The sequence below is a fragment of the Colobus angolensis genome, unplaced genomic scaffold, assembly GCF_000951035.1.
Source record: "Colobus angolensis palliatus isolate OR3802 unplaced genomic scaffold, Cang.pa_1.0 Scaffold241, whole genome shotgun sequence".
Classification (NCBI taxonomy): Eukaryota; Metazoa; Chordata; class Mammalia; order Primates; family Cercopithecidae; genus Colobus; species Colobus angolensis.
Window position 1 is genome coordinate 438,367 of NW_012115611.1, and position 24,085 is coordinate 462,451.

At 36.4% G+C, this 24,085-nt stretch overlaps 1 protein-coding gene across 2 annotated transcripts in view; it reads left to right on the forward strand.

The window, feature by feature from the left end:
* PRIM2 (primase, DNA, polypeptide 2 (58kDa)) overlaps positions 1–24,085 on the forward strand; it is a 410,194-nt gene that overhangs the window by 245,204 nt on the left and 140,905 nt on the right. For both annotated transcript variants that reach the window (XM_011945621.1, XM_011945620.1), the window contains exon 8: positions 18,035–18,102. In XM_011945621.1, coding sequence (XP_011801011.1) covers positions 18,035–18,102 — 68 coding nt within the window. The remainder of the gene's footprint in view (positions 1–18,034; positions 18,103–24,085) is intronic.

A 24,085-nucleotide genomic window follows, 5' to 3' on the forward strand; every position in this document is an offset into this window, starting at 1 on the left:
TGAGGACTTCTGAAGGCAGAACGAAAAGCAGAGATAGAAAATATATATTTTTTATTTTTGAAGAGACGTCTCACTATGTTGCCCAGGTTGGTCTCAAACACCTGGGCTCAAATGATCCTTTCACCTTGGCCTCCCAGAGTGTTGGGATTACAGGTGTGAGTCACTGCACTTGGCCCAGAAGAGATAGAAGATATTGAAGAAAGCTAAGAAACATGGAGGGAGAGAGATAATAGGGCTAACATTCAAATAATGGAATTCCCAGATGGGAGAAAAGAATTTGAAGGAGAGAAAAATATTCAAATAAATAATGATGGTAAATTGTTCAGAATTAAGAAAGAACAAAGACTCCAAATTCAAAGGGCTAAAAGAGTATCATGAAAGAAAGACAAGAAAAACCCATATCTTGGTAAACTGTAGTGTAGTGAAATTTAGGAATATCAAAACCAAAGAAATCTAAAATATTTTAGAATGATAGCATAGATTATCCATATGGAACATGAGTCAGACTAGATTATCTTTTCAACCCCTAGGTTCTCAGTTACTCTGCGTATTTGAGGTGAGGGAAATCGTCTATATAATTCAAAACTTGCAAACTTTATGAATTCATATAGCATTTGATAAAGTATTTCTCAACATAATAAGGGATATGTTTTCCATATAACCTTCCTGATTGAAAAAGATACAGGGTGGCAGGTCATGATACATAACTTTGTAATTTTGTATAACTATTTGGGAGAAGTTACTAGCATTTTCATTAAAGAGATACATCTCTTTTTACTTTTGGGAATGTGTATGTGCTGTTTTCTTTGATCTCATATTGAAGTACGTATTTTTTAGAAATATGCTTTTGCAGCCATAGATATAATGAAATAGATGATTTTATAACAATAACATATGACATAAATGATTTTTAATTACATCAATGCAGGATTTTTCTCCTTTAGCTCAGCTAGGTTCGGATCCTTGTCTCACCACCAGGAACAATTAGGCTCACGGACACTAGAGATTGAGTGGAGTAGAATTTATTAAGCAAAAGGAAACCTCTCAGCAAAGAGAGGGGTCCTGAAAGCAGGTTGCTGGATGCCCCCTCACAGTTGAATACCAGGGCTTTTATTTAAAAGCTGATGATGTTACCGGGGGCTCCTTGCTCCCAGAGCTCCCAAGATGGTGTTGGGCCGCTTCCAGAATGACAGAGGGCCACTTCCAAGATGGTGACAAGCCTTGTGTTCTCTGATTTGGGGTTCTTGGCCTCACTGATTCCAAGGAATGGAATCTTGGGCTATGCAGTGAGTGTTATAGCTCTTAGAAGCCGTGGGTCACGGAACAGAACCGTGGAACCCAGTGACTAGTGTTCAGCTCAATTAGGGTGAACCCAGGCACTTAGCCATGCAGGAACAATGGCAAGCCTTTAGCCCTGTCAGGAGCAGCAATGGGCGCCTCGCTGGATCAGGAACACAGCAGACACCCTGCCGGATCCAGAGGGATGGAAGTCAGCGGTGAGTCTGCCATGGCGGCAAACAACAGTGGTGGAGGGCAAGCGAAAGCTCAACTCGAGCCGTAACAAACGTGGAGCAGAAGAGTGCAGTTGCAAGATGTAATAGGGTGAAATAGAGTGAAAACAGAGCTCCCATACAAAGGGAGGGGACCCAAAGAGGGTAGCCATTGCCCACTCGAATGCCTGGGTTTATATCCTGATCCTTGTCCCTCCCGCTGTGCTTTCAGGCAATAGATGACTGACTATTTCTTTACCTCCTGTTTTTGCCTAATTAGCGTTTTAGTGAGCTCTCTGATTTGTCAGGTGTGAGCTAAGTTGCGAGCCCTGTATAGGTAGATGCGGTCACCTTCCCAGCTAGGCTTAGGGATTCTTAGTTGGCCTAGGAAATCCAGCTAGTCGTGTCTCTCAATGAGGTTGGGTTCTTTATTTGTATAAGATGCCAATTCCTGGCAGCTCCACCCAGTCCTTCCAGTGTGTGTGTGGGCCCTTAGTTTGAGCTGTTCCATATCGATTTATTTCCCTTTCTGGGCATGTGTTAAGGAGTGGAATTTTCTACTGCGGGCATGTTTAGGTAAGTCCCCTGTGCAAGTTCCCTTATCTGTACAAAATATCTGGTGTAAAAACACTTGTGGGGCAGGTTGGAGGTTCTCTGGGGACCCTTCCCTTACTGTCTGCCTAAAGCAAAATGGCTAACTCCTTTCAACATTTCCTCATGCTCCTAGATTTTAATTCATTTAAATATGTTACTATTGCTTGTGTTCCAGACAAAAGTCATAGTCACCTTTGGTTCAGAAATCTTCTGTCCAAAAGAAATGTGAACCACATATTTACTTTAAAATTTTCTGATCTCACACCTGTAATCCCAGCACTTTGGTAGGCCAAGGTGGGCAGATCCCCTGAGGTCAGGAGTTTGAGACCAGCCTGGCCAACATGGTGAAACCCCATCTCTACTAAAAATACAAAAATTAGCCGGGTATGGTGGTGGGTACCTATAATCCCAGCTACTCAGGAGGCTGAGGCAGGAGAATTGCTTGAATCTGGGAGGCAGAAGTTACAGTGATCCCAGATTGTGCCACTGCACTCCAGCCTGGGTAACAGAGGGAGAACTCCGTCTCAAAAAAAAAAAAAAAGTTACAAAAGGATGAAGTTAATTTTATTTGATTTAACCCAATATATTGCAAATATTGTCATTTTGATATATAATTAGTATACAAAATCATTGAGATATTTTACATTCTTTTCTCTATGCTAAGTGTTTGAAATTTTGAGTATATTTTATGGCATATCTCGATTTGGACTAGCCACATTTCAAGAACTCAGTAGCCACATGTGGCTAATAGCTATTGTATTGTCAGCACATCCTTAAAGCAAATGAATGTTCAATACTCTGAGAATTGTTGAGCAACTTAAGAACTGCCTTTAAGACTTCCATTTTATTAAGAATTTGTAGAACTAGATAGTTCTGTATCAAGCGATACATTATTTGTTTGCTCTAGTTTTAAGGATAGAAATTACGTCAAAGCACATAAATCTACAAACAGTTCTGAGATTGATGGATTGATCTACTGATTTCGACAGCTTTATTTTCTTTCTTTTTTTTTGAGATGGAGTCTGGCTCTGTCGCCCGGGCTGGAGTGAAGTGGCGCCATCTCTGCTCACTGCAGGCTCCTAGGTTCACGCCATTCTCCTGCCTCAGCTTCCCGAGCAGCTGGGACTACAGGTGGTCGCCACCACACCTGGCTAATTTTTTTGTATTTTTAGTAGAGACAGAGTTTCACCGTGTTAGCCAGGATGGTCTTGATCTCCTGACCTCGTGATCCGCCTGCCTCGGCCTCCCAAAGTGCTAGGATTACAGATGTGAGCCACCGTGCCTCGCCTTACAGCTTTATTTTCTTAAGTCTATCTAGTTCTGCCTGGATGCCTAACAGGCAGTTCAGACTTAACATGGACAAAACTGAATCTCTTTTAGTTTTTCTTCCAGATTTGTTCTTGCTTCTATTAGTAAGTAGCATCTTCATTCTTACCTTGCATAGGGGCCAAAAAATCATCTGTCTTTGACCTGCAGCTAGAATGTTGGTGAAAAGTCACAAGCTGCTGTTGCAAATGTCCTGTTTCCTTAAGTCCTTTGTTGCCCATATGTTTACTATGTCTTTAATCAAAAATATTTACTGTACTTTTAGGTAATGTTAATGTAATTTAAAAAATCAGTGGCAACTTATGGCAAATAAATGTGTTTTTTGGTAGTTGACTTTAAAATTATTTGAACTCTTTGATAGATCACATGAGAGCACTGTTGAAGCATCTTGGTAGGACAGATTTTAGTTCATGCTGGCATTAATTTGCATTTGATTAAAATAAACTGAGGGGGAAATAAATCAGGCACAAATAGCAGAACAGGAAAATCAAGCTTTACATTTGGTGCTCTGTGCTTTGTCCAGAGGATCTTGTGACCATTTATTCAAAACATTTTACTAAAGAAAACAAAATTTAACTAAGACATGCAAGATGAAAATCTCTGCCTCCTCTTAGTTTTATAACTGTTGATGGTTCTGTAGTCACAAAAGTGCATTTTTATTTAAAGACTGTGGCTGCTTCAAAATAATACTGTTTGGGACTTCCTGTGTGTATTGAGACCTCTTGGAACTAACATTGCCTATGGGTTTTTGTTCCCTTTCCCTTTTCCTAAGATATGTAATAAAACATGAAGACGTCAAGTATAAAGGATGGCAATTGCTTAGACTTGTCCTTTGCTTGTCTGGTTATCCATCAAACACTATCAGTGTGATTGTGCCAGAAAATATGAAATAATGTCATTGGAAAGCAATCAGTCAACTGTATGTCAAGGTCATTTAAAAGTCTCAGCCAGCTATTCTGATATCAAAGAGCATTTTACAAATATGATATATTAAAATGATTACTCTTAGGAAGTGTATCCCCAAACATGCTTACTTTACCCTCACTCTTGATTTTATGCCTTGGTACTTTGAGTAGGATAGGGCAGGTATAGATAATAGTATGTCACAGTGGTCTAGAATCTACACCCTTCTTCCTTGTATTATATTATCTAGGGTCCATTCCATCACGAAAGTGGCAGCTCATCATTTTGGGCAGTCAGAAAAATAGGCAGTTGTTATAATAGCTACATTGTTTTTCTTATGCAAGCAGGTAAGGGATTTTTCACTTTTAGACCAGCATCTTTTCTAATTATTGTCTCTAATCTAAAAGAAGATAGAAAAATGTCATAACCTAAGGAAACAAGGAATAAGAAAAATGTCTACTTTTCATAAGAATGGAATTTTGCATGTAATTTTGATTTACTAGGTGACCGAAATTAACAGGGAGCTGATTTATATTTTTACTGGTATTAATACATTAAATTGAGGGGCTTCTGTGTTGTTAGAGGAATTCTGTGTTATTTGAAACTTCTGTGAATTTAGAAATGAGAAGACATCAGTGATGTAGCTTGCTACTTCTGATGATTCCTAATTTTGTAAGGGGAAAAAAAGGAGATGGAAAAGGATTTGGAACAACCCCGATGTGTTTGTTATAACATTTCAAAATATATCTATTTCATTTTCCTTCCAACATCCTCAATAATATTAAATGAGTTTTGTCTCTAAATTTGTGATGAATTAAACATTTGTGAAATGCATCCTATGTAATGTTGGATCAGAAGGCTGAGGTGAAAATTCCAATTGGCATAAATGTGCTTATCACAGTAAAGACATTATACTTTTCTATTTTCATTTCATAATCAATGGTTTCTGTTGATTTTTGTGTTTTAGCAATGGAAATTATTTACTTTTCATATTCTGTTTTGTTTTAAATATAATTAGGAAAGTTTTATAATTAATCACAGGTCTCTAGTTTTAATGGGCAAAACATGTTTATGTGTAATTAAAGTTAGTCACATAGTTTAAGAAGCTCCTTTTAGAAGGGCTTAAAAATAGAAATCCTTTATTAGAGGAACAAAATTATGTAATAGTCTCATTTATTTTTAAAGAAAAACTGTAGGATTAGTTTATGAATAAAGAAATAGCTTAAATTTAAATTAAACTGAATGAGTCCAAAAATAGTGCAATATCTGATTATTTCAGTTAGATAAATAAACTGTGAATGAGGTGTAGAGGCACACTGGGCTGTTCTATATTTAGCTAAAAACATTTTCAACATCTACAAAGGCAAGATGTCTGTCAAGGAAGACATCATTGTGCTCTAAGAGAGCAGAGAAAATTAAGTCACAGAGGCGAGGAAAAGTAGCTGAAGTACTAAGCAAATGAATACTTTCTGCAGCATCTGTTAACATAAACATTAGAGGTATGTTGTTAGCCATCTGGGGCTACCATCCTTGAATTATATATTTGGATCAGTGGTTTGAGGTTCAGCTGTGGGGGAAATAGAAATCTCTATGTATTCTTGTTGATTACTTGCCCTTAAGTTCTTCAAGTGCATTTCCAAGGACTATGTTTTGTTACACAACAGATTGCTGTCACTGAGGCATTAGTAGTAATCTTGTCCACCTCCTACACGCCACTCCCCATTGCCTTGTTGCTTCGTTTTGTTTTTGTTTTTGAGACAGGGTCTTGCTTTGTCGCCTAGGCTGGAGTGTAGTGGTACAGTCATAGCTAACTGCAGCCTCGATCTCCTGAGCTCAAGCAATTCTTCCACCTCACCCTCTCGCGTAGCGGGGATTACAGGCATGTGCCGCCACACTCGGCTGATTTTTTTTATTTTTAGTGGAGATGAAGTCTTGCTATACTGCCCAGGCTGGTCTCGAACTCCTAAGCTGAAGCAGTCCTCCTGCCTGGGCCTCCCTAAGTGCTGGAATTACAGACTTGAGCCACTGCGCCCAGCCCACTCGCATTTGTTTTACAGCCATTCCCAAATGTTAACGAAAGTCCAAATTGGGGGAAAAAGAGTTCCTGCAGAAAATGATAGTGTATATTTTCATATACATGTCTTTTCTGTGTCTCTTCACTTTGTTAATTAATATAATTGTGGAACCTTTGACATTGATTTTAGATTACTTAATAAAGAATGTATTTAAGTGTATTGCAGAATAGATTATCTTTAATGTTTGCAAAAAGTGGTACACTGTTTAGTAATATTTAGGGAAAACGGTAAGATTGCCAGTGTAATGGGCAGGCTATATGTCTGGAAACAGGCTCAGCAGGAAGTTAAAGGAATCATGGCCTATACTGTTTACAGAAGATAAACAACATGCACTATGAAACCCACTATTCAGTCTGGGCCATCTTTTAAACATTTACTGGAAGCCTGTAGATACAGTTGGCAACTCCAGTGTACATAGTAGAATTTATGTGCATATTTAGGAATTTCTATGAGAAACTTCCACATAATAAGATTTTGCACAAGATTAATGCTTACAATAAACAGTAAAGGAACAGTTTTGGTTCTGGAAAACCTAGATAAGCGTTTATTTTCTTACATTAAATAAGAAATTGACAAACGTATGTTTAGGTCAATATGGTATAGATGTTTAGTAGACAAAAATGATGAATGAAAATACAGTAATAATAAGGAACTTTAGAACTTCAGTTATTGCCTCACAAATTTATTAAATGAATTAAAAAAATCTAGGAATTTAAATGGTTTTTAGAGTCTTTGCATAAAAAGATTTTTGGCTGAAAAAAATGTCGTCTCTCTCTAAACGGTGGTAGTCACATGAAATGACACAGTGAAAAGATCCAGAATTGTCTCAGCCAACTCCCAGCCTCAATTGTACCACCAAAGACTTATCTCAGCTGGGCTGTAAGGAGTAAAAATATAGTAATATGTTTTCTAAAGTAATAACATGGCCAAATGTATGGGGCTAAATATACTAAGGAATAGATAAAACCATAGGATAACAATGGCACTGTGTTACTCAATGGTAAAATAATTAAACATATTTATAGTAAAAGCAAGAACATGTTCTAGAGTCAAACGTATACATTTTTAAGATAACTATATGAGATTAAAGGAAGTTGATGGTTAGGGCATAAAGGTCACCTGTTGTTCACCCTCCTTGAGTGTTCCAGGTACCTTTGGCTGAAGTGTTTGAGAGGTCTTGAGGAGCCTCAGAGACAATATCCCTGTTAATGGTATTGCGAGGATTGGAGTTTATGTAGAATTCCTACACATAGTAAAACATGAGGAATGCCAACTGCATGCTGCATTCTTATTCCATAAGAGCAATTCCTAAAGAGGCTAAACAAAAGGTTGACAGTTCAAGCTGTCCAGTACCAATGCAAAAAATAAAATACATTGAATTCTGTTTGCCAGATCTTTCTTTTGCTTATGAGAAATGTAATTGTGAAACTGCTTGCTATAATAGCTTAAGAATTTTGAACCCAAATTATCAGGGTACTCTGGAAGTAAAATGATTTTATGGGTGTTTTACTCTAAGGGAGAAAAGTCAGTGATCCATGTACATTTATCACTGCATATCTCTTAATACCTTTTTTTCCCCTTGCTCAAGCGATTGTTTTACATTTCTAAATGATGTAGAGCATCAGTGAGGTGCTTAGGTTAGCCTTTGAATAACAAGCTTCTTTTCACACCATAGGTTTCATGATCAAAAATCAGCACTGGGATGTCTGCTTGCACTATTCCCAGGTTTGCTTCCTCGGTTCTTCATATCATCCAGACCCCTGAACTGGAAATATCTTGTTAACTCTGCACTGTTTAATATTCTTTGGAAATTAAACTACTTGGGCATGTTTAGAGCTCAAATGGAATCTATGCGTTTTGCTTGACAAGGTCGTTGGTTGCTTTTTAGAGCTTACATATTGAAAATCATGTTTGCAGCCAGCTGATAGAGAAATTTCCATGTATCAAAGCATTGTAGTGATGAAACCACCTCTGTTGTGAAGATCAACTGAAATAATGTGTGTGAGAGCCCTGTGGAAACCAAAAAGTGCTGTGGGCATTTGAACACTAGACTGTTATGATTAGTGATGAATAGCATCTCAGCCTGCCAAGGGAGGACATGAAACTGGAGAACAAATTTGGTTCCAGGAGCAAGGGGAAATGTAATGTGGAATCTCACAGTTTGGGGTTTGTAATTGGAATCTGTTGCTATTATAAGAAAATGTAGTTCAAAAGACACAGGATTTTCTGTTGTTAAAATCAATGAAGTTAAAAGAGCAGCTGCTTGTAAAAGTTAATTTTATTTGACATCTGCCTTGGTCCCAGTAATAAAAGTGATAGTTCTGTTGAACAACCTGTTATCTCTAAAGCTATATCTTTTTGTTGCTGTGAGGTCTGTTTAAATAAATTGTTGCCTTTTGATTTAAAAAAAAAATTTTTCCTGATCTATAAATTGTTTATCTCTTAGAATACATATATAAGCATAACCTATGCGTCTTTAATTTACCAGAAAAGTGCTGGTAAAAACAGATTTCTAGATTTTGAGTTGGCACTCGTGGGAGTTACAAAATGCAGTAGGAGCCATCTCAAATCTTATGTGAAATGAGGAGAATGCAAAGACATTTTGAAAAATATTCCCTATTTGTTTTCCATTAAAATATTTGGTTCTTTGTCATTTTACATAATAAATAATATTTATCTCTTTGTCATTTGTAAATAATAAATGCCACCGCCCTAATACCACTGTAAGAGAGTACTATTTTGGTTCTTCGAATAGGCAATATTATATGAAAAGAAGGGACCTAAATTGTACTGATTACCTATCTTGGATTTCTTGATATTGTCATTCCTCTTGAGTTTTTGCAAGGAAGCTGAAGTGAGTGGTAGAGGGTAAAAACACCAGAGAACAAAATTGAGCAATATTTTCCAAGTGAGCATTGTTTTCCTGTCATTTTTATGTGTTTTAATTTCGCCAGTATTGGGTGAACAGTTCAGAGAAGGGATTTATTATTTTAAAATGAAGCCACCCTCTTGTTCTTCATTTTCAAAAGATTGGGCCACCTTTGCTTTTAAAATGTCTGTTAACTCTTTAAGAACCATTTGCCGTATTTGCTTACGTATTTACCTCCTTGTGTATTCTTCTTCCCTCCCTTCGTGCTCATCATTTGAAAAAGAAAAATCATGAAAAATATGTTCTTCCTACAGGCCTTTATCAATCCCTTTAAACAATTCTACTTCAAAATAGCAATTGGCTAACAGCAGAATCTCCTTTAGGGGGTTTTAAGAGCAACAGCCAGCTTCATAGCTGGAGGCAGAGGAACATTTTTTCACAGAGTGAAATTCATTTATTCTAGCTGTACAGCAAGAATTAAAGGAGCTACTGGTTATGTTTTATAACTAATCTAGAATTGCTTAAAATCAGTGTTACACAACTTCAAGTCTATCGGCAAAATTTCTTGTTCCAATTAAGAATGGCACATGCCTGACAGATATCTCTAATCTTCCATTCCTTAGCCAGAGCAGACATTTCAATCTGTACTGTTTCCTGGATGTGGCTTGTAACTGATGGCATTTAGGACATGCTTCTTGGCATTTGAGGGAACAACAGAAACAAGGTGGTCATTCTCACCTTCTCCTGGCTCCTCTTCTGAAGCAGGCCATAAACCCTAGCCGACCTCCTCCTGAGGTAGGTTATAAAGCCTTCATCAGAGATGTGCCCTTCCTAAACCTGTCTTGTCTCTGAAGACACAGGGACAAAGAGAAGATTCTGAATAAATAGGACTTGCTAACTTTCCCCCAGTTTATTACCGTTAGACTATACCCTTTTGTCCTTCAATCATACTTTTGCACAACTGTCCATAAAAAACACACGTTTCCCTGTTTCTGTGGGTCTTCATTTCTGAAGGCTCCCATATCACGTAAAACTTAAATTTGTGTGCTTTACTCTTGTTAATCTGTCTTTTGTTATAGGACTCTCAGTCATGAACCTAGTGATGGGAAAGAAAGATAATACTTTTTCTTCTCTACAGAATGAACCCTCAACATAGTGCCCTAATGAGCTCAATGACAGTTGTACATCCCTGTTTTATGCATATGATATGGGAAGGTTTAGCCAGCTCATGGCTTTATCTGCTACTTATTTGCTGATAACACTTAAATCTAAATCTAAATCTCTCCTGGTCTCTACATCCATATATATTTAGTTACTTCTTAGTTGAAAGCACCTCAAATTCAGCGTGCCTAAAATCAAACTTAAATTTTCCTTCATTTCCCACCTTTCTCTTCTCCACCCACTGTCTTGCAGTTGATAGAATTATCTACCTACCTGCATGTCCTCTCCATCTTCCCTTCTCTGATAGTAGTTCTGTGGAGCATACCTTTACATATTTCATATGTATGTGTCTTTCTTTCTGTCGCTACTGCCTCTGCCGTAATTTGGTTCTTCATCTTGGATCCCTAGATCACTGGATGTGCCACCCTTTTGATCTCTTTGCCTCTACTTTAGCTTGCCCTCCTCCAAGCCATTCCTTACCCTGCTAGGAAATAAGTCAGTCTTCCCTCTCTTCCTCTCTTGAACTATTGCAAACACAAATGTGTGCAAAATAGTAGAACATTCGTGTATTTACCTCCAGGAATTAACCAGTGTTAACATATTGTCAACCTAAAATAATCAAAAGGGTCACAGTCTAGTTTAAAGAGGGTTTATTCAAGCAAAAAGTTTGGACTAGCCACATGGGAAACACAGACTCCGAAGAATGGAAGGCAGTGTTCCAAAGTGTAAAAGCTTAGGATCGCTTATATGATAAGACAAAATGTAGGGAAGTTTAACACAATTTCAACATCTTTCTATATTAGGCTTGATGCATACCTAGAATGATTTGATTAGTTAAGGAGGTCTTTTTCTTTCTGGAAAGATATTTAACATTCCACACTGAAGATGTAACTGTCATGGAGTCTTGGGTGCCATCTGGTCTGAGTTAGGTAAGGACAACAAAGAAGGCCAGTTAATGTGTAACAAAGGTCAGTGATTGGAAGCAGGGAGGTTTGGTCTCTCCTAGTTATTTACAGAACCAATATGATGAAAAGAAAGATAAGCTAAAATCTGAGAAACAGAATTGCAAACATGTTAAGTGATTCAGTCTGCAGAACTTTACTTCTTCCTTGGCATAAATTTAGAGGGTTGTATTTGCTTCAGAACTTTCTTGGATTGAATCCAAGGAAAGGATGAGAATATCTCTGATAAAACTGAAGCTTTCACTGTCCATAGTCTACTTTCCTCTTGCCTTTCCTAGGTGCAACCAAAATTGCTTCCTACCCCGCTTGTTAAAAAGTGTTATTGAATAGAGAATGTAATTCTAACAAGTACTTTTTCCATCCTGATGAAGTTTATTTTTAGCTATATTAAAGAGATAACTAATTTAAGAGGGAAGTCTAAAAAGAAAAAAATATTTTCTGTTTGCTTTACTCTTGAAAAGATATGACAATCAAGCATGCTTTTTATCCAGATTTTTCTATCCTTGAGTGGATTTACCTTATAATTACTATTGGATTTCAGTTTTTTTTTTTTTGAGACAGAGTTTTGCTCTTGTCACCCAGGCTGGAGTGCAGTGGCGCGATCTCTGCTCTTGTCTGTTCACTGCAACCTCTGCCTCCTGGGTTCAAGCGATTATCCTGCCTCAGCCTCCTGAGTAGCTGGGATTATAGGCGCCCGCCACCACGCCCAGCTGATTTTTGTATTTTTATAGAAACGATTGCCCAGGCTGGTCTCGAACTCCTGACCTCAGGTGATCCACCTGCCTCGGCCTCCCAAAGTGCTGGGATTACAGGCATGAGCCACCGTGCCTAGCTGGATTTCAGTGTTCTTAAAACTTTATGTCCTTTTTAGGTGAGGTGTTTTGAGACAAACATTTTGGACTCTCAAAATAAGTAACCTACCAGGAGCTGCAACTTATTTATTTAGGAATAATATCTTGAAAAGTGTTTAAACACACACTTTTATTTTAGCATTGTGATTTAAATAACAAAGGCTATTTCTTTACATTGGTCTGAGTCTTATTTGAATAGAGTCATATTTACACTGTCTGTTCCTTAGTTACTTTATATAAATTTTTGAAGCAGTCTCAGTCCTTGCTGGTTAGGTTTTTTTGTTCTTTTAAGTGGGTGTTCACTGTAAACTACTTTGAACTTTGTGTGTTTGAAATTTTTAATAATGTTGGGAAAATATACATTCAGCCAGTATTTCTGCTTTATTTCTAACAATCAGCTGGTGACCCAACCCCCTCCACCAAAAACCAGAGAGACATAGATTAGAAGGAAGGAACTATGTCATGGTCACTCTTTTGGTAGTGACTGTTACAGTATATTTTAAGAAATAAAAATAAAATTTTAGGCCCCTCAGCCAAGGGAACCCTAGAGAAACCTTAGAAGTTGAGTTCCCAGCCATGATGGAATGGGAGGTTGGACATGCCTCATTATGCCCCATCCCTTGCTAACTGCCATTAGGCTAAACAGAAATGAGCCCTTTGGAAAGACCCATTCCATCCCTGATATCAGCCAACCACCTGATGCTCACCCTCCCTTTTGCAGTTTCCACACAACAATTAACCAACATTCCCCCCTGACAAGAAACTACTAACCACAGAGTGGTTCAGGCCAGTCTATGGAGGATGCCCAGTGAGGGTTTTCATGTTCTCTGCTTCACCTTTTGATATCTGATGCCAGAAAACTCCACCTTTGGATCCTGCTAATGCCACCATTTTTTTTACACGTGACTCATGAAGGGACGCGAACCTTAATTGCGTGTTTGCATGCTTCTCCTTTCATAAATATTCATGACTCCTCCTATAGCTTATTAAATAAGTGTATTTGGCTACCCTGTTCAGCATAAATTCCTGTATCCTTTGCTCCTCCCTCAAAGTGTCTGTTTCTGGCTTCTGGGTAGAGGCTATCTAGCCTATCAGAATGGCCATCCAGCAGGCTGCAACCCTTTATGAGAAATAACGCTTCTCTTTCCAGATTTATGAACCTCATCATTTTTCAGATGACAATCCAAAATTTGAGTTTTGGACTGCTAGTTTGGGGCTACTTGTTTCTTTTGAACCAGGAGGTCACAGTTTCAGCTACGTTGCAGGGTAGTGCACTTGCCCTTCTTTTAACAGAAGGACTTGGATATTCCATTTAGCTGGAAATGAAAAGAGAAACGTGTATGACTCCTCTACTTGATAGGACATATTTACTAATGAAAACAATTAGAAATACAAGACCAAAAGGATCAGGGTCAAGGGCAGACTTTTCTAAACTCATGCCTCTGTCAGAAATATTTGAGAGGAGTAAACCTTACATTCAGTCTCCAAAACTTAGTGAGTACTTACTGCATGCCATACCATGTGCTGTTCTAAGCAGTTGGTGGGGGAAAGTGATGACAAGACAGAAGAGATTCCTACCCTGACAGAGCTTATATTCTTGTGATGAGAGAAAGACACAGTCAGAAAATTAATCAAATAATTTCAGATAGTGATAAATGTTGTGAGGTACCTGAGTAATAGCTAGAATACCCTGCTGCTTTACGAAGGGTTAGGGAATCCCTACTGCTTTACCAGACCCTTGTTGGGAAAGTATAGATTCAGTCAATATTTCTGCATTATTTCTAACAATCATTTAGTGACCCAGCCCTTTCCACCAAAAATCATAGAGACATAGATTAGAAGGAAGGAACTATGGCTGGGCACAGTGGCTCACGTCTGCAATCCCAGCACTTTGGGAGGCCGACGTGGGTGGATCACTTGAGGTCAGGAATTTGAGACTAGTCTGGACAACATGGTGAAACCCCATCTCTACTAAAAATACAAAAATTAGCTGGGCGTGGTGGCACACACCTGTAATCCCAGCTACTCAGGAGGCTGAGGCAGGAGAATTACTTGAACATGGCAGGCGGAGGTTGCAGTGGGCTGAGATCACACCACTGCACTCCAGCCTGGGTGACAAAGCAAGGCTCTGTCTAAAAAAAAAAGAAGGAACTATGTTGTGGTCAATCTTTTGGTAGTGCCTGTTATAGTATATCTTGAGAAATAAAATTCCCAACCCTTGGTAAAGTATCAGTTACCCTTTACCAAAGGTAAGGGAAGGCCTCTGTGAGGAGGTGATATTTGAGCCAAATCCCTAATGACGTGAAGAAATTTTCCATGAAAAAATTTGGGAATCTTGAAGACTAAAAATCTGTGAGGTAAAGTGAATCTTGAAGAGTGCTGTCCTGTTTTGAGAGGTGGGAGACTCAAAGAAGACAGAGGCGCTCTGAGATTAGGTGAAGGCTTCTGGCCATGCCAGCAACTAGTTGCTTATGGCCTGAGGAACCTGCTTTCCTAATGTATAAGATGACAAAGTTGGACCAGGTACCTCCAGACTCTCTTTTGTCTCTTGTACTTTGAATGTATTTGATATTTATTGGCATTTTTCCTTTATTTTTATAATTTAGGAGGGTACAAGTGTAGTTTTCTTACATGGATATATTGTGTAGTGGTGAAGTCTAGAGTAACCACCTGATTTATTAGCATTTAATGGAGGATTAATAGTTGGTAAAATGCATTATTTTTGTAACCAAATATATGTCAAAGGGCAAAATTTACTCAGTAACACTTATTTTTAAAATGAGATTTATCTAAGAGTTAGTAATCTGTTATACTTGTCTAAAAACAGTGGAAACTGTATTGGTTAATTCAGTGTGCTAATATAGTTTTGATAATGAAAGGACATCTTAACTCACCCCTAACCTTTCAACAATAATGAGAAATAAGCTATAAGTTATGCCACCTTCTATGATGGTTCCCATAAAATAGCCCTAACTTAGACAACTCGTTTAGGCTTTGCAGATGCAGACTGTGATAGATCTTCCTTCTCTTTCATTCTTGGTGATTTATGTGTCAGGTATATTGTTGTGTTTTCTATAAAAAGAAAAAAAATTAAAACATAGTTGGAAGCCAAAGTCGATTTAACCTGGATAGATACAGCTTTCTGGTTATAGAGGAAATGCTAAAAATCTTATTGTGACAGTGTATTGCTTTCTTGGAAGGCTTGATAATTGTTACTTAGTTTAGTTTTGATTTATATTTAGTTTTTCTCAAAGGAGGAATTTGAAAAGCTTTATGAAATATGTACTTTCATTTTTATCAATTAATGAAATTACATAGTTGTAATTTCTTGAATTTATTACATATTCAATAAATACTTGCTAAACTAAACATCTGTTGTGTTGCAAGTGCTAGGGATGCAGTTACCAATCGCAGTCCAGTGGATGTAAGTAGTAACTGCATTAGCTCAGAGAAAAATTTCAGAAGAAATGGAGCCAACAGTTCCTAAAATGAAGTTTGCATTCTGTCAGCAAAAGGTTAGCAGATGGGTTTGCCACTTTAAAGAGCTTTGGAATAGCTTTATTACTTCATATCCTTAGCATGGAGAGATGCATGCTTTTTTTGTAAATGCTAATTGTTTTAAAAGTTGAAAAGAAAACCTTTGGAAAACTCAAAAATCTTCCTTGAAATAATTTTACTCAGAGCATTGGCCTCTCCCTGTCTTAAGAATCATTCTTGCTAGATTCAATCTTGAAAGTAAGTTGGAGGTGGGAAGGGGAGGATGGGAGAATGCATATCATTGAACACATGTGTTCCAGAAAACTGGAGCTGTGGAAAATTTCTACCTGATGTGCTGTCATTGTGTTTTGTGGAATTGGCAGAAGCTGTATCGGCAGTCACTCATTCAGTGCCTATTGTTTCAGTAATGCCACCTAAAAGGAAAATTTTAAGAAAATGTCTGATGAAAGACTGATGTAATAACTTTACCCTGGGAGGCTGAGGGAATTACTAGATGATTTTAATGAGGGGGTGTGGTTAACTTTCATTTTGAAAATTTCACTCTGACCTTGGTATAAATTAGGGAAGGGGCAAGAATGGCAGGAGAAATAACAGTGTAGATGTATTAATAGTTTAGGGAAAAGGAAATGAAGACTGAAATTAAGAGGAAGGGGTAGATTTGAAAATCTTTCCTGTATGGACTGAACAGATATCTAGAAATATTTTGCTCTTACTGAGGTGTTTTTTGTTTGCCTCTATTTAGAAAAGATAGTTTGATTAGAAAGCATACTATATAGATTGACAGAAGTGACTGAAAAAGCCCACTCTCTCTGCTCTGTTTTCAGAGAATTGACTTTTGAAATGTCTAGATAAATCATTTAAATCGTTTTAGAAAACAGCTTTGGTTCTGAGACATGAAATCTCTTGAACAATGAAAATGGCATTTTGTAACAAGATTTGACATTAACAGATAAAGGATGTATTAAAGTATTCAAGTGTTTTGTTTATAGAATTTGATAACCTTGATAACATCTTTCATGTTACAAAATACAAGACTTAGCATTTCTCAGGGATACTGAAAGTGTGTTGATTGTGCTAAAATTACAGCAGATTAATTGCCTCACTTTATCGTATTTTAAATTAGTAACTTTGTCGACGTGTTGACTCTTGTACAAAATTGGGAAAACTTCTCCATTATCATTAGAAATTATTTAATAAAAGTGACTTCATATATGGCACTTTGGTCAACTTTTTTTCAAAAATATAAAAGATATTTTTAGATGATAGTTTTATTTTTATTTGCATAATATAATTAGATTTGATGAATTAAATGTCTGTCTTCCATTAGGAAATTGTAATTAATGTATTAAAAAATTAAAAAGAGGATACACTATATAAACCCAAAGGGTATCTTTCAGTTTGTTGCTTGCCTTAAGGTTTTTTTGTGTGAATTGTTAAATGATTGATTAGTAAAATATGAGAACCATTTTGATCATAATTGAATCCTGAAGAGATTTATCTTTTATTTTTGTTTTGATGTTTTATTAAGTTTACCTCAAACTGTCAGATTACTTTGAATGAATGTCTTTAATTTCCTTGTGTCAAATTCTTATAAAAAGACATTCTCTTAAGAACATAGAAGAAAATACAGATATATAGATATATAATTAATATTGTAATAAAATAGATCAGAAATTCACATTTTGATGATATGCTGTCAAGTTGGTACACAGTATTGGCTCTGACTTCTTATTTCCTAGCTCAATTTGAGGTCATATTTCAATATTAAATACTTTGAGTTGCTTCTGTATACTTAAAAGATATTCTTCATTCCTTATAGTCATGTGGCTGACAGAATGAAGTCCATACACTTCTATCTGTAACCAGTTTCGTAGTAGCTTAGCTATAAATCAGAATTTCTCTTCCCAATTTCTTCATCATCTTAGGACTCAGTGCTACAAGATTGGTTGTTATACAATTTTACATTTAGAAGTTTTTACATTTTTATTTACAAAGATAATAGTCTTATAAGTGAATGCTTTTTCATGAACTCAGGACACTCCCTTTTACTCTCTGTTTTGCTCACCTTTTTCTTTACTTTTAAACTTAGTGACATATCCTATGTCCTTAGAACCATGTAGCTAACTTTGATCACGTAATGTGTCAGGTTTTTATATAATTTCTTGATTTGAAAAAAGAGAAACATAACCTTGTATTTTTAAGTATTGTCTCCTTATCTGCTCTTCAACTCGTTTTACATTTAGTATTCAAGTATGTTCGGTGTTCAGCCTTTGCTGTTTTTACTAATTTTCTTCCCTGCTTTTAGTTAACAGCCAGGTCCTTGCCTGCTGTGCAGTCTGATGAAAGACTTCAGCCTCTGCTCAACCACCTCAGGTAATACAAAGGCACAGCCTTGTTATGCTTATAAATCCAAGTGCAGTAAAGTGAATAAAGTGTATTAAAGTGGTGAAACCCCTTCGATTACTAAAAACTTACTTTTTTTTCTTGCTTTCATTCCATTATTCCAATTGAAGTTCTTAATACCATGTACTTGTTACCCTTGACTTTAGGGCACTGTAGATAGCTCTTTTAATTCAACAACAGTGTGCAGAACTGCTTGATAAGTTTAAGTTAAATGAGTAGAGATAACTAACTTTACAGAAAGATCTCGAATGAGCTATTTTTGTAAATACAAGGCTAAGGCATACTTTTATTGAGGATAGGTGAGATGGATGGAGTTCATTTCTAAATACAAAAATAATATAGTCTCATTATTTAAAAAATAAAGTTAGAAAATACAGGAAAGGAAAAGTAAAAAAACTATCATTACTGCTCAGAAATAATATTTATCCTTTTTATGTTTTACTTTTCATTTTAATTTTTTTAAGTTTTTTATTTTTTGAGATGGAATCTTGCTCTGTTGCCCAGACTCGAGAGCAGTGATGCGATCTCCACTCACTGCAACCTCCACCTCCCGGGTTCAAGCAATTTTTGTGCCTCAGCTTCCCAAGTAGCTAGGATTACAGGCGCGGGGCACCTAGCCTGGTTAATTTTTGTATTTTTAGTAGAGAGAGAGTTTCGCCATATTGGCCAGACTCGTCTCGAACTCCTGACCTCAGGTGATCCACCTGCCTCAGCCTCCCAAGGTGCTGGGATTACAGGGGTAAGCCACCACACCCTGCCTTTCTATGTTTTTGTTATTGTTGTTGTTGTTTTTTACTTAGTGTTGAAATTATAGTTTATGTGATGATTTTTTTCCATTTTTATAAACATTGTAATATTTTTTACCTTAGTATTAAAATCTTTCTAAAAGCATTGTTGTTAGTGACTACATTATATTTTCTTGTATATCTGTACTGTAGCATATTTATCTCCTTTTGGGAAGCTTTAGACCATTTCCAGTTTTTTTCTTACTGTAAAACAATGCTATATGTTAACCTTTATCTGTATTTTAGATCATTTTCTTAGGGTAGGTTTTCAGAATTGAAATTACTTTGTCAAAGGGTGTGAACCATTTTAAAGATTTAAGTATATATGTATATTTCCTTTTCAAAATCCTATTCTACCTATACACTCATATTTGTATAAGACTGCCATGTTACTATACTCTAAACAAGACAGGGCAGTCAAAACAGTTGCTAATGGGTTAGACATAGAGATACTATTTGATCCTGTGCATTTTGTTGGTAATAATAATTCATTTTCCTTGTTTTGAGGTGAGATTAACTACCTGTATTCTTTGCTCACTTATTGATAGCATCTCCTTATCTTATTTGCTCTTACATACTTTAAAGGATAGTAACTCTTTGTTGTATTTGTTACCTACTTTTTTTCTGAAGTTCTAAAATTGTATTAGTCAACATACCTACATTTTCAAGTTTTATATAGTCAAGCACCAATAGTGTTTTCCTTTATGGTTTTGAAAAATTCTTTTTAAACTTCTCTTTCAGAAGTGTGGATAGATTTTACTTTCTGGTATCTTTTAGTTTTCTTTATTTTTCCTTTATATCTTCCTCCCCTCTCCCCTTTCCTTGCCTTTTCTTCCTGCTCTCCAGTAACTGTTCCTTCCCAGACAGCTTTATAACCTTTGTATAATTGTTTTGTTGGATTAGGAAGAAGGGAGGGTTGATCAAATCTAATATTTCAGCAGGGACTGCAGAGCATACATTTTTATATATAACAACATTTATACATGATTGTTAAATTTACTAGAGCTCTGTGTTAGTGAGTTAAGAATCTCAGAAATTATTTTTGAGTCTCTTGCTTAATGCCCACCTGCCGCATTCAACTCTGTTGGCCGTTTTATCTCTTGAGTATATCTCTTGCTATCATAGCCTCTTGTCTGTTTGCTTTGCCCTTTCTAATATATTTTACGTCATTGCCATATGTGTTTATATTATTCCTTGGCTTAAGACCCATCTCTGCCTCTCCAATTTCATTCTGGAGGAAGCTGGAACTTCTTAGCCTGACATAAGAGGTCCTTCTGGAAGAGGCCTGGGCTGTCTGTCTCTTTGGACTCCTGTTTTAACACTGAGATCCTAATTTCACCAAATGCCATGAAGTTCCTTTAACACAACATGCTTTTGGCTTACTCACCTCTATGACCTTCCAAATATTTTTCCTTCTGCCACTTCTATTTATGTAAATTTATAGATATATACTATATATATAATTTTAAACATTTTAAATGTATTTAATATAATTTTAAGGTATTTTAAATGTATTTAATACAATTTTAAAATATTTTAAATGTATATAATATGTATATTTTATTTATATTTAAAGTATATTGTAGATGTATATAAATATGCAAATCTATTTATATTCTCCCCATGCTCCGCTTTTATAACAACTTTTGCTTGTCTTTTAAGACTCATCTCAAGCATTACCTCTTCTGATAAGTTTTCCCTGACCATTTATTAGTTCACCTCCGTAGTCTGAATTGGAAGTCTCTTATAGATATTTTCATAATATCCCATGCCTTCCTCTGTGTTACAGAATTTGTGATATTGTTATTGTTTGTTTACTGTTTGATTTCTCCATTATAGTATGTTTGAAAGCTTGTAAAGTGATGTTCATCTTTGTGTTTTCAGTAGCTGAGACAGTATCTGGCGTATGATAGGTATTATATGTTTTGTTGAATGAATGAATGCAAGTTATATTAGTGAAATTTTGTTTTTTTCTGCATAAAGTTTTTATAATTCATAAATCATACTGTCATAATTTTTTTCCTAGAAAACCACTGGTTCAAAAGGTAAAAACCTAAAGGGTAGAATCTCACTTCTAGTTAATCTCACAGTTGATGCTGAGAGATAATGATGGATTCTCCTTCCTCCATCTGAGTATGGTAATTGCCAGCTAGAATTTAGATTAACTACTGACACATCTCTTCTAGTCCTTGAAAGTTGCACAAACTGTACATTCATTTAAGGGCTTTTATTCTCTGTGGAGTTCACTCATGACTGGTTGCTAGGCAACCAGGACTAGCTGCTACATGTAATGTGCACCCACTGATGTTGCCTTTTTATTATTATTAAACCAAATGGTTTCTCATTTTATTACCATGTCAGAGACATCTATATGTTGGGTGGCATCTGATATGCATAGTTTGACACTTTCTGTTCTACAAAGTAACCTTGTGGTAGGCCTTTCAAGAATATTGAATTGTTGCTTTTGCTTGTCTAAATGTAATGTTTTTGTTTTATCTTCCTTTTGCTTAGTTCTAAATAGGAAATAATATTATTTGGTTTGAGAGATTCTAATAATAATTTTGTTAGAAAAAAATTGATTTGCCTGAACTGTGTAATTTAAATGTTACCTAGAGGTGGAGGGACATTAGGAGGTTGATACCGAGATCATTATTAAGTCTGATTTTATTTATTGGCTCTGATGAGGAAAGAGGAATGATGAGTAGCATTTCAATTAAATTTGTCAATAAAACTAATTTGGGAGATAATACAAAATACCTGTAAAAATTGAAGTAGCAATACAGAGAAATTCTCAAATCATTTTACAGGATTTAGAGACTCAAAGAGAATTAGAGTAACAATGCCAATCAAATAATCTAAAATACTGCTTAACTATATATTATTTTGAGACTGCAGAAGTGAAGTGTCCAAACTTTTTTAGTTGAATCCAATTCTCAAGTACAGAAAAACATTGTGTTTCAGTATCTTATGGCAGTACAACTATGTTTTTAATTCATTAGTATCATCCATTCACTCATTAGTTAGTGCCTATTATGTGCTTAGAATGAAAAGAAAGCACACAATCTCTGTTCTCAGGGAGTTAGGTTTGATTTCATTTGAGAGATAGGCACTTGAACAAGTTATAAAATTTGTAACATTTTCTATCAGAATTAAATACAATGTACATAATTTTATTAATTGAACTGTCTCCCTCGTGGAATTACCTCCTTAAGTAATTGGGCCATGACTTAATTGTTTTGGTTTCCGTGCATTCTAGCACAGTAGTGGCTCACAGTGGGAGCTCAGATTGGACTGAAATTTATTCTTTTTTCGTTGTTGTTTTATTCTTATCAGTCAGCTTTCTCAGGCTGAGTGGATTGAACCATAATCTCACTTGAGGGATAATGTTGTCATTAACTAAGAAGGAGAATAAAGAAAGGAAGACAAGGCAATTAGGGAATGAATATGATTGCTTAGATGGTAATTTCAGTAGTTTCAGACATTTTAAGCTTGAGATACCTGTGGGGATGTATGTGGGGGATGTTTAGTAAGTAGTTGAATACAGACCCACAGTTGAAGAGTGAGGTTTACATCAGGGAGACATTTGCTAATCACCACTGTGCAGGTCTTGGTTAAAATAAAAGGAATGGTTGAGATCACTCAGGAAGAGAGTATAGAGAGACAAGAAAAGAGTGAAGGGTTCTGAATTGAACCCACAGAATATCAGTGTTTAAATGACTTGTGATGGGCAGTGCGGGAGTTGGGATATGAGAAACCAGTAAAAATACCAGGGAGGAGCCTTGAACAAAAAAGATTAGTGGGATGATAGGTGCTGATAGTATGGTTACAAGTCCAAGTCTTATGAGGATTTGAGGAATAAATAAGAAATGAGGCTGTGGAGATATAGGGAGTAGGCTACTCTTGGTAGAGCTTAATTCTGAGGACATGTAAGGAAAAAGGACTGCATTGGTGAGCTTCATGGTTGAAGAAAGTGTTTTAATTTTTCCTTAAGATTGGTAAGACAAGCATATTTACAGGTTAAGGCAGAAATGAGTAGCATGAGAGTAAGAGGGAATAATTGAAGGGGCAGTGTTTTAGAAGGCAGAAGGGGACAGGCCAGAAAGTCAAACTGACTGGAGTTTTAAAAAGTACTTTCCAACCTAGCTTTTTGGTGCATACTCAGAACAATCCAGCGTGGAGGGTAGATGGTTATTTATCATAATCCCTATTTTACAGGTTGGTGATGGAGCCTCATGATGTTCTCATTAAGAAAACCTAATTTTTCTTTTCTTTTTTTTTTTTTTTTGAGACAAAATCTCGCTCTGTCACCCAGGCTGGAGTACAATGGCATGATCTCGGCTCACTGTACCTTCCTCCTCCTGGGTTCAAGTGATTCTTCTGCCTCAGCTTCCTGAGTAGCTGGGATTACAGGCGCATGCCACCACACCCAGCTAATTTTTTTATTTTTAGTGGGGATGGGGTTTCATCATGTTGGCCAGACTGGTCTCAAACTCCAGACCTCAGGTGTTCTGCTTGCCTCAGCCTCCCAAAGTGCTGGGATTAGAGGCGTGAGCCACCATGCTCACCGTGCACCAGCCAAGAAAACCTAATTTTTCTAATTAAAAATACTGCCTTTCCCTCTCCTCAAAAGAGATGAGTTAATTATTTCATAAGACTTTCCCATTTTTCAAAATTGATACCAGGAACTTTCCCATTGAAAGAAATAAACTTACTTAGATTTACAATAACATAAAGTTCAGAGAGAATTTGTAAAATTCATTATTTCTGCTTTCACCAAATTGCATATGATTAGACATGTAATCTAAGGAGCCTGCATCTCATTGTGGCTTTACTGTCATTCTCATGGTTATATAGCACTGCATTTTCTAGGGTGAATTATACCGTTCACTGATTTGGCAGTTTGGAGATACATAAAGGTCTTGGAATATGTTCCCATGAATGTAGAAGTTTATTGTAAATAAGTATCTTTGCTATCCTAATTATGGTACCATGGGATGATATTTATAAAAATGGTATTAGGCTAGCAAGTGTGTATGATAAAGATGGTTATTTTTATTTATTATCTCATTTATAAATATAAAGTGTAAATAGATGCAACTAGAGAGGAAAACTTGCAGCCCATATTCTACATGTGATAACTTTTTGTTGTGTGATTGAGAATTTTTCCC